General features: G+C 32.4%; 1 protein-coding gene across 3 annotated transcripts; it reads right to left on the bottom strand.

Moving 5' to 3' along the window:
- Window positions 1-473: 473 nt before the first annotated feature.
- Window positions 474-9,030, bottom strand: smim29 (small integral membrane protein 29). 3 transcript variants are annotated; one of them, XM_073823184.1, is made up of 7 exons: window positions 8,894-9,026; window positions 8,655-8,681; window positions 5,282-5,491; window positions 4,936-4,961; window positions 1,984-2,089; window positions 833-909; window positions 474-736 (listed from the first exon to the last, which is right to left on the bottom strand). In XM_073823184.1, exons 3-6 carry the CDS (start codon window positions 5,387-5,389, stop codon window positions 841-843), a joined length of 309 nt encoding a protein of 102 aa, XP_073679285.1. In that variant the 5' UTR covers window positions 5,390-5,491; window positions 8,655-8,681; window positions 8,894-9,026; the 3' UTR covers window positions 474-736; window positions 833-840. The 3 variants fall into 3 exon arrangements, with proteins under 3 accessions (XP_073679285.1, XP_073679286.1, XP_073679284.1); XM_073823185.1 differs by having other exon boundaries at window positions 8,629-8,681; window positions 8,894-9,018; XM_073823183.1 differs by lacking the exon at window positions 8,655-8,681 and having other exon boundaries at window positions 8,894-9,030.
- Between the last annotated feature and the right edge of the window lie 2,425 nt (window positions 9,031-11,455).

Here is an 11,455-nt window from a genome sequence, read left to right as displayed (position 1 = left end):
TGCCGACTTTAAAGGGATAGTTCACCCAGAAATGAAAACTCCAATCATTTACTCAATCATGTTGCTCCAAACCTATATGAGTTTTCTTCTTCTGCAGAATGTAAAAGATGGTTTTTGTCCATAGTACCATTAAATCCACTGGCTTCCAATGTTGTTTGGACTGCATAATGCACTGAAGATATACAAAGATATAGGTTTGGAACAGCATGAGACTAAGTCAATTCTGGTTTTATTTTCATTCTCTTTAAAAACAATTCCAGTGCATGAGTGCATCCGGCGCTGAGGAAATGAATGTCAGCAGCATGCTTTGAATAAGGCGAGTCACCTGGCAAACTAGTTTTCATGCAGAATGAAAAGTAAAACAAGGGTTCTTGAGTGTTTGAGTGACAGTTTAACACGATAACCCAGCTTGTTTTTTGTTTTTTTTGGTTGACTCACACGGAGCAGATGACATTCATGCACTGCACACTCAGTAAAATGAACAGCTCTCATGAGGATTTAATAGCACAGAACATCAGCAGAGTACATACAGCTAAAATAAATAAAAAATAATGTAACACAGTGGCGAATTAACATCCTTCTTGAGTCTTGGATCATTTCTGTGAGACCTGAGATGAACATTATGATCCGAATGCTCGAGTCTTCACGGTCCTGTAGGTTTCTCATTTCACTAAAGCTCTTCTTCAAACAGTGGGGAAATCAGTAGTTTATTGCTTAAAATGTCCGTCCGGTGAATCTGCAATACAGGACGATGACGAGACAGTATATGAAGCGATGAGTTCACAGACTGTGTGCAGAATCACCAAAACTTAAAGCAGGCTTTGCGTCAAACCTTGATTTTCATGCATCAGGATCCTTTGAGAGCAAGGGTCTGCGCTGCTGATACGTCCTCATCCATCCCTGGACCACCTAGAAATGCCAAAAAAGAATTTTGACATGGTTTATTGCAATGCTAAAAGGGTTTACCACATAGGCACATTACAACATGCACTCAAGAGGTTGCAAATATGTGAAAATAATGTGCATATGTGCATAAATCCACTCTGGCTGGCGTATGTCTGAAATGTTTGATATTCACGTTTTCTCTCTCAAAATTAAACATAATATGTGACCCTGGACCACAAAAGTAGTCTTAAGTAGCATGGGTATATTTGTAAAAATAGCCAAAAATACATTGTATGGGTCAAAATTATCATTTTTTTCTTTTATGACAAAAATCATTAGGATATTCAGTAAAGATCATGTTCTATGAAGATATTTTGTAAATTCCCTACTGTTAATATATCAAAAGTAAATTTTTGATTAGTAATATGCATTGCTAAGAACTTCATTCAAACAACTTTAAAGGCGATTTTCTCTATATTTAGATTTTTTATTGCACCCTCAGTTGTATCTCTGCCAAATATTGTCCTATGCCAACAAACCACACATCAATGGAAAGCTTATTAATTCAGCTTTCAGATTAAAAATTTACCCTTATGGCTGGTTTTGTGGTCCAGGGTCACATTGTCTTTTAATCATGCCAGGTAGCATGTATTGTGTTCAACAATGGTCTCAGACAGTAAAACAAAGGACATGAATATTTAATAATGTAAGCTTGGTTTAGTTTACCATTGGTTTGCTGTTGCCAAACAACTTGCTGTAAAACACTGCCCTGTCATTTCTGCCATAAGGACATCACCTTGATATAGTCACCATACTTATTAGTAGTCCAAAGCAAGCAGATTTTTATTGTGTTTTATGGGGGCCAAAGTTTTTGTATTTTGTATAACTCTTGAATGCATTTTATGCAAGCTAATATTTACAATATATAATAATATAACATATATAATAATATAACATTATAAATGTATTTATTGTGACTTTTGATCAGTTTAATGTGTCTATGCTGAACAAGAATATTAGGTAGAGTACATATTGACATTTGCTTTCAGTATTTGTATTAGACCTCAGCATTTTTCATTTCATAACAGGATGGATTACCTTTGTGTCTTCCTCTTTCCAAAGGATTTCCTGTTCTGCCTCGTTCAGCTCTTCAGTTGGGTCATAAGTGTAAACTGGAAGCAGCTGATGCCGCAGTCTATCAATCCTTAAAAATTGCACAGACACACAAGCAGCAAAGTCATTCTGTCCTTGTATTATTATCCTTCATCATCCTTTAAAGGATTAGTTCACTTCCAGAACAAAAATTTACAGATAATGTACTCACCCCCTTGTCATCAAAGGTATTCATGTCTCTCTTTCTTTCTTCAGTTGTAAAGAAATAGTTTTTTTGAGGAAACAATTTCATAAATGTTCTCCATATAATGGACTATTGTGCCCGTGAGTTTGAACTTCCAAAATGCAGTTTAAACGCAGCTTCTAAGGGCTTTAAAGGTTGTATCAGCGATTTCTAGCCTAAAACATAAAGTGTCAATTTCAGCTGACCTTTCTTCACGATCCGCTCGCTGCCTGCCCCATAAATTGTCTGTGAAAAAAACGCGTCTCTCTGGTCAGCCTAGGGTCCGAGATATGCCAAAAAAACAATCGGCACTACCAACCTTTCCACAGAAAAACAAACAGTGTTCCAACCAATCAGCGTCAGGGGTTTGGTGTTGTGGACTTTCCTACTGGTGCTGGGATGTGAGGGAGGCGGAGCGAAAGTCCACAACACCAAACCCCTGACGCTGATTGGTTGGAACACTGTTTGTTTATGTGTGGAAAGGTTGGTAGTGCCGATTGTTTTTTTTGGCATATCTCGGACCCTAGGCTGACCAGAAAGACGCGTTTTTTTCACAGACAATTTATGGGGCGAGCGGATCGTGATGAAAGGTCAGCTGAATTTAACACTTTATGTTTCACTTTATGTTTCAGGCTAGAAATCGCTGATACAACCTTTAAATGATCCCAGCCAAGAAATAAGGGTTTTATCTAGTGAAACAATCGGTTATTTTCTAAAAAAAAATTACAGTTTATATACTTCTTAACCTCAAATGCTCGTCTTGTCTAGCTCTGTGATGCATGTATACTCTGTGTTTCTGGTTTAATACAGTTATCAAAAAACTCCCATCTTATTTTCTTCTCCAACTGCAGAAGTACAGACCCAGTGTTTACAAAGTGAACGTGCAAAGAAGGTCAAATGCCCAGCAATGTAGGACGATTTTGAAGTTGGAGGAGAAAATGAGATGGGAGTTTTTATTGAACTGGAGTGCACAGAGTACGCATACCAGTGCAGGGCTAGACAAGATGACCATTTGTGATTACACTTTTTAGAAAATAACCGATCGTTTCACTAGATAAGACCTTTCTTCCTCGGCTGGGATCATTTAAAGCCCTTTGAAGCTGCATTTTGGAAGTTCAAACTCGGGGGCAACATAGAAGTCCACTATATGGAGAGATATCCTGATATGTTTTCCTCAAAAAACACAATTTCTTTACAAATGAAGAAAGAAAGACATGAATATCTAGGATGACAAGGGGGGTGAGTACATTATCTGTAATTTTTTGTTCTGGAAGTGAACTAGTTCTTTAACCTTGTATGAAAAACTGTAAGGATACATCTGTGTTTCAAAGAAGACAACCCTAATGTGCATTTTTGCGTAAACTAAACTATCAGTCAAAAATTTGGAATTTTTTAATGTATTGGGAAAAAGTCCTACTAAAGGCCTTTCCACACTAAGCACGAAAAAGCAAAACGAATATCGCACGCGTTGACGCGCTGGAACAAAACAACAGATTCCTATGGATGCTTCCACATAGATCGCGAACATTCGCGCACAGAAAAAGCAAATGTCTTTTTAACAACCAGTCCGACGAATCTTTTTAGATTTACAAAGCAAAAACATGGCCATCCAATAAGATTTGAGCATTACATCACGTGCCCAGAGCAGCTACTGTTGCACAAAAGGATGAGAGTGGTGGCGCTGTTTTGAAAACTAGTGTAAACAAACACATAAGAAGAGTATTACGAGAGAGAAATCAACTGCACATCACAATCAGAAGTTATTACAAGCACTCAGTGGACAATGTTAAATCTATATACATATGTCTAAGGAAAAATGCATTGTTGGTCGACGTGTGCAGGTGTAAATTAGCAGAAGGTGAACATTCGGTTCGCGCTCTGTGTGAATTCACCATTCGTCAGCGATTCGCCTCGCGTTTTTGCATCACGCTCAGTCTGGAAAGGCCTTAAGGCTGAATTTGTTAAAACTGTTGTTTTTTATAAAATATAATTATAATTTACCTGTTTTCTAATACAATTTATTCCTGAAAATGTCAGCACCATTTCTCCAGTCTTCAGTGTCACATGATCCTTCAGAAATCACTTTAATATGCTGATTTGCTGCTCAAGAAATTTCTGATTCACCAGTGATGAAAACAGTTGTGCTGCTTCATACTGTTGTAGAAAATATGATACAATGCCCTTTGAAAGTTTGAGGTCAGATCTAAAATTAGAAAAATAAGTTAATTCATTAGTTTATTAATCATTAACTGAAAAAAAAACTACTTTCATTCAGAAAGGATGCATAAATTAATAAACTGATCAAAAGTTATAGTAAAGACAATGTAACGCAAAGATTTCTAGTCAAATAAATACTGTTCTTTGAACTTCTTTTCATTAAAGGATATATCACGGTTTCCACAAGCTGTTTTTAACACTGATAATAATCAGAAATGTTTCTTAAACAGCAAATCAGCATATTAGAATCGTTTATGAAGGATCATTTGACACTGAAGACTGCAGTAATGATGCTGAAAATTCAGCTTTAATCACAGAAATTAATTACATTTTACAATATATTCACATAGAAAACAGTCCTTTTAAACTGTAATAATATTTCACAATATTACTATTGTATTTTAGATTAAATAAATGCAGTCTTGGTGAGCAAAAGAGACATCTTTCCCAAAAAATCGTGAGAATCTTGAGAAGAGTGCTGGAGTTTGTTTATTTACCTTTGTTTCCTCCTTATGTACATTACCTATAAAACAAGAACATGCATTAGCATTTTACCGTAGTAACACAATGTTTGAAACACACATAAACCTGTTACTCCACTTAAACTTGTCTGTATGGCTACTTCAGCTATCAAAGAAAGCAAATATGCTGCTGACGAGCGTTCACATTCATTAAAGAATAAAGGCTTTTTGTTTTTCTGAATGCACTGCCCAATCAAATTACTCCATCATGCGACTTCACATTCTTCCCCCACTCCAGCACACAGTCAGACACTGTTAGAAATACTCTGAATTAGAAAGACACGCATGCTACTTTTTGCTGCTTTCATACACCAGAACCTACCACTGCTGCAACAATCCCAATGGCAGTGATGAGGAAGAAGGGGACCAGCACGTAGCTGACGGCCACGTCTCCGTTGATGGTGTGAGGGGGCTGTGTGGTGGTGTTCATGGTGTAACGCACTCAGACAGGGGCTGTGCTCCTGGCGTCTGTTCACTGCTCATCTTCTGCACACATGTGACTCCCACATGGTCTCTCTGCCTCCGCTAATGACTGTCAAATCCAAGAGAATACTGTTATATATGGATGAGGACGCAGACAGGAATGCTTACAAAAGTTAGGGAATGTTAATCATTTTATTTCAGATTTGTTTGCACTTTCTTGGATAGATAAAAAAAGTTCTCCCTTTTACAACTGCTTTTTTACTGCCGTGTGAATCTCAAAACATGTTCAGGTCACGGTTCAACTCCAAAATCAAGAGGGCAAAAATATTTAGCACTGTAATGCTTTAGTACCATTATTTTTTTGCTAACTACATACACTGTCCCTTATTTTTGTTATCATTTTTGATGATTTATTTAGTATAGTTTTGTAATTTCAACTTAAAGCAGTAGAAAAAATATCATTGTTTAGCAGTTTTAATTGATAAATTACTGCAATAATATGAGTTTTAGGAATGAATAGTTTCGTATTATGATTATACTATACCGTACATACTATGTAAATACCGCGGTTTAGAATATCCCTTATATATTCTATCATACATGGAAACGTGTTTTCTAAAGCAGTTAACATGGCACAATGAGACTGTTATCTGTCATTTAATACACAAGCTACAAAACGCACAACTTTTATTAAAAAATACCATTGTTTAGCAGTTTTAATTAATAAATAACTGCAATAATAAGAGTTTTAGCAATTAATAGTTTCGTATTATGATTATACTATACCGTGGTATTGTTTTATGTACCATGTAAATATCGCAGTTTAGAATATCACCATTATATTGTACCATCGTATATCAAAATGTCGTTTCTAAAGCAGTTAACATGGCACAATAAGACTGTTATCTGTCATTTAATACACAAGCTACAGAATGCACAACTTATATTGAAAAATACGATTGTTTAGCAGTTTTAATTGATAAATTACTGCAATAATACGAGTTTCGAGCAATTAATAGTTTCGTATTATGATTATACTATACCGTGGTATTGTTTTATGTACTATGTAAATATCGCAGTTTAGAATATTCATCATTATATTGTACCATCGTACATTAAAATGTGTTTTCTAAAGCAGTTAACATGGCACAATGAGACTGTTATCTGTCATTTAATACACAAGCTACAAAACACACAACTTTTATTAAAAAATATCATTGTTTAGCAGTTTTAATTAATAAATTACTGCAATAATATGAGTTTTAGCAATTAATAGTTTCGTATTATGATTATACTATACCGTACATACTATGTAAAATACCACGGTTTAGAATATCCCTTATATTATTCTATCATACATGGAAACGTGTTTTCTAAAGCAGTTAACATGGCACATTAAGACTGTTATCTGTCATTTAATACACAAGCTACAAAACGCACAACTTTTATTAAAAAATACCATTGTTTAGCAGTTTTAATTAATAAATAACTGCAATAATACGAGTTTTTAGCATTTAATAGTTTCGTATTATGATTATACTATACAGTCGTATTGTTTAATGTACTATGTAAATACCGCGGTTTAAAATATTCATCATTGTATTGTACCATCGTACATTGAAATGTGTTTTCTAAAGCAGTTAACACGGCACAATGGGACTGTCATCTGTTATTTAATACACTGAAAAACGCACAACTTATATTGAAAAATACGATTGTTTAGCAGTTTTAATTGATAAATTACTGCAATAATACGAGTTTCGAGCAATTAATAGTTTCGTATTATGATTATACTATACCATGGTATTGTTTTATGTACTATGTAAATACGGCGGTTTAGAATATTCATCATTGTATTGTACCATCGTACATCAAAACGTCGTTTCTAAAGCAGTTAACACGGCACAATAAGACTGTTATCTGTCATTTAATACACAAGCTACAAAACTAACAACTTATATTGAAAAATATGATTGTTTAGCAGTTTTAATTAATAAATAACTGCAATAATAAGAGTTTTAGCAATTAATAGTTTCGTATTATGATTATACTATACCGTGGTATTGTTTTATGTACTATGTAAATACCGCGGTTTAGAATATCACCATTATATTGTACCATCGTACATCAAAGCGTCGTTTCTAAAGCAGTTAACATGGCACAATAAGACTGTTATCTGTCATTTAATACACAAGCTACAAAACACACAACTTTTATTAAAAAATACCATTGTTTAGCAGTTTTAATTAATAAATAACTGCAATAATAAGAGTTTTTAGCATTTAATAGTTTCGTATTATGATTATACTATACCGTGGTATTGTTTTATGTACTATGTAAATACCGCGGTTTAGAATATCATCATTATATTGTACCATCGTACATTAAAATGTGTTTTCTAAAGCAGTTAACACAGCAAAATGGGACTGTCATCTGTTATTTAATAAACAAGATACAAAACTAACAACTTATATTGAAAAATATGATTGTTTAGCAGTTTTAATTAATAAATAACTGCAATAATAAGAGTTTTAGCAATTAATAGTTTCATATTATGATTATACTATACCCTGGTATTGTTTAACGTACTATGCAAATACCGCGGTTTAAAATATTCATCATTGTATTGTACCATCGTACATCAAAACGTGTTTTCTAAAGCAGTTAACACGACACAATGGGACTATCATCTGTCATTTAACACACAAGCTACAAAACGCATAATTTATATTAAAAATACCAGTGTTTAGCAGTTTTAATTAATAAATTACTGGAAAAAAGTGAGTTTTAGCAATTACCGCGGTTTTGAATATTCATCATTATATTGTACCATTGTACATTAAAATGTGTTTTCTAAAGCAGTTAACACAGCAAAATGGGACTGTCATCTGTTATTTAATAAACAAGATACAAAACTAACAACTTATATTGAAAAATATGATTGTTTAGCAGTTTTAATTAATAAATTACTGCAAAAAAGTGAGTTTTAGCAATTAATAGTTTCGTATTATGATTGTACTGTTTTTGCGCACATACCATGGTATTGTTTAATGTAAGGTTACTATGTAAATACCGCGGTTTTGAATATTCATCATTATATTGTACCATCGTACACCAAAACGTCTTTTCTAAAGCAGTTAATACGACACAAAGGGACTATCATCTGTCATTTAATACACAAGCTACAAAACGCACAACTTATATTTATATTAGGGAAATATAAGATTTTCATATAATACCAATTACCAAATGTCCAGCAAAGGGCTACTAACCAGAAAGCGTCTATGTTGCATATGACTCTGCAGAAAAAAAAACCCAACAACAACAACGCATTCAGTGACATGATCTGCTATCATTGGTTTACGTAACTTGCATTACTACTGTGAGCAGCGCTGATAGCATCAATGTCATCATGATCATTATGAGGCTAACAACACTGATGTCTGCTGACTCACGTGAAAGCATCATGACCAGTCAAAACTTCACCATCAAACCTTTAAAGCAAACCCACCTGATTCAGCCAGAACAGCAGTCACTATAAGGAGACTCCAAATCCAGTTATTATGACACAAGTCATGAGTTTGTCTGACATTAGAAAGCTCCACTGTCAGTGTTTACGGAAAGCAAGTCCTGCAATGAAAACGAAACGATGATGGTGGAGCTGGAGGAGGAGTTAGTACAGTCTCAATCAACGCTACGAACAGCAGATGGCGCCACTGCATGGCATACTATCATATTATATCATATCTTATCATATCATATCGTATCATATATATTATCAGAGCTGGGTAGTAACTGATCACATGCAATCTGTTTCCAAAATGTAAGTATTTGTGATTAGATTATTTATTTATGGATTATTTGATTACATATTATTTACAAATATGGTTTACACATTCATTGATTCTCCATTCATCGTTTTCATCTGTTTAATTTTCCTTTCTAAAATAGTGTACTGCTTTTATACATTCAGTCTTCACGGTTTGTGGATATTTATACAAAAATCACAGCATTTGACCGCTGATTTACAAAAATCATTTCAGGTTTAAAAAATGTTTCAACAAATATGTATTTTTTTTATGTCTTTGGAAGGCTTTTGTCCTTCAAACACATTAAAATGCACAAATTCAAAAACATTTTTGTCATCTGATCCTCTTTTACCTAATATATTTACTTGAAGTACCCCTGAGATTTTAAAATAAATATTTTAATAATTAAGTATCACATTTGCATGTTCATTGGTATACAAATAAAATATTGTTATTATTATTATTAAATTTTTATTTTCATTTTAAAATTATTTATTTTAATTTAACATTTTTATGATTTATTTAATTATTAGCTTTTTATTAAACTCAACATGATTTCATTATTATTATTTTTTCAAATATTGTTTACACATGCATCATTTATTGAGTCTCCATAATTCATTGTCTTCATCTGTTAAATTTAACTTTCTAAAATAGCGTAATGCTTTTATAGCCTACATTCCATCAACTCTATGTGTTTCTATGTCTTTGGAAGGCTTTTGTCTTTTAAACACATTAAAATGCACAAATTCAAAAACATTTTTGTCATCTGGTCCTCTTTTACCTAATATATTTGCTTGAAGTACCCCTGAGATTTAAATTATTTAAATTATATAATAATTAAGTATCATATTTGCATGCTCATTGGTTCTCTGACGTTTTATTATTAATATTATTATTATTATTATTATTATTATTATGATTTTAGAATTATTTATTTTAATTTAACATTTTTATGATTTAATAAATTATTAGCTTTCATTAAACTCACAAACCCCTTGCAGTTCTTTCACAAACCCCAGTTTGGAAAACGTAATATAATGTTTAATGCACTAGATGTTGCTAACAACAAATTTAGTTAAATTTCTTACTCAGTATTTTTATATGCCAATATGCTACAAGATGATCTTGTTTAAATCAATGTGATAAATGAGTCAAAAGTAATCTAAAAGTACATTTTTGTCATGTAATTTGGAATCATAATACAAGTTAAAACACGTCAAATCAACTAAAGAATGAGTAAACATATTATGAAATTACAAAACTCAAACATACCTTCATTAATTTAAAAGGTTGCAGCCATTTAGCATCACTATATTTGCATTTGAGCATGGGATTTTACGATGAAAACTGATATTAGATTATTTTTATAATAATAGAAAAAAGTTATAGGCTATAAAACGTTATATAATATTATATATTATTATTTTGGAACATTATTCAAATATTTACCAACACAAAAGTGGTCTTAACCTGTTTTTTTGAACATACTTTTATGGATTTAAAAGGTTGCAGCCTTATAGCCTTACTATGTTTGCATTTAAGTATGGGTTTTTACAATAAAAACTGATATTAGATTATTTTTATAATAATAGAAAAAAGTTATAGGCTATAAAACGTTATATAATATATAATATTATTATTTTGGAATCTTATTCAAATATTTACCAAAACAAAAAGTGGTCTTAACCTGTTTTTTTTTTTTTTTTTTACATACTTTCATGGATTTAAAAGGTTGCAGCCATATAGCATCACTATATTTGCATTTTAGTATTTTTTTTTGAGATTTTTTTTAATATCACTTCTTTTTTTAATATTAGTTATAGGTTATACAACGTTGTATAATAATATAATATAATATAATATAATGTAATATAATATAATATAATATAATATAATATAATATAATATAATATAATATAATATAATATAATATATATAAATACACTTATTTTATCACACAAAAGACACATCTTTAAAATAGTTTAAAAACCACGCCCTGTGAAAGGCATGCCAGCCAATCCGATCCATTAATTCCAAGCGTCCAAAGTGATTGACAGGCAGAGTGCGCTCTCTGATTGGCTAAAAAGCGAGGGCCGCCCCCAGACTCTTTGTTTGTAGTATAGACTCTAGAGATTTAACAGAAAGGTTTCTGTGACATCTGTCAAGATATAAATCCCTATATTCATGAGACAATGACGGTTCCTTTAATACATATTACTAATAAGCGTACATTTACATTTTTGTAGACGCTTTTAATAATA

The sequence above is a fragment of the Garra rufa genome, chromosome 18 (assembly GCF_049309525.1).
Source record: "Garra rufa chromosome 18, GarRuf1.0, whole genome shotgun sequence".
NCBI classification, from domain to species: Eukaryota; Metazoa; Chordata; class Actinopteri; order Cypriniformes; family Cyprinidae; genus Garra; species Garra rufa.
This window is presented reverse-complemented; position numbering and strand designations above follow the sequence as displayed.

Excerpts from the sequence above, each read along its gene's own strand:
- smim29 (XM_073823183.1), bottom strand. The coding sequence starts at position 5,389 with ATGAACACCACCACACAGCCCCCTCACACCATCAACGGAGACGTGGCC. Across the intron at positions 4,962-5,281 it reads TTGGGATTGTTGCAGCAGTG|GTAATGTACATAAGGAGGAA; the intron begins GTAGGTTCTGGT and ends CTTGTTTTATAG. Across the intron at positions 2,090-4,935 it reads TACATAAGGAGGAAACAAAG|GATTGATAGACTGCGGCATC; the intron begins GTAAATAAACAA and ends GCAATTTTTAAG.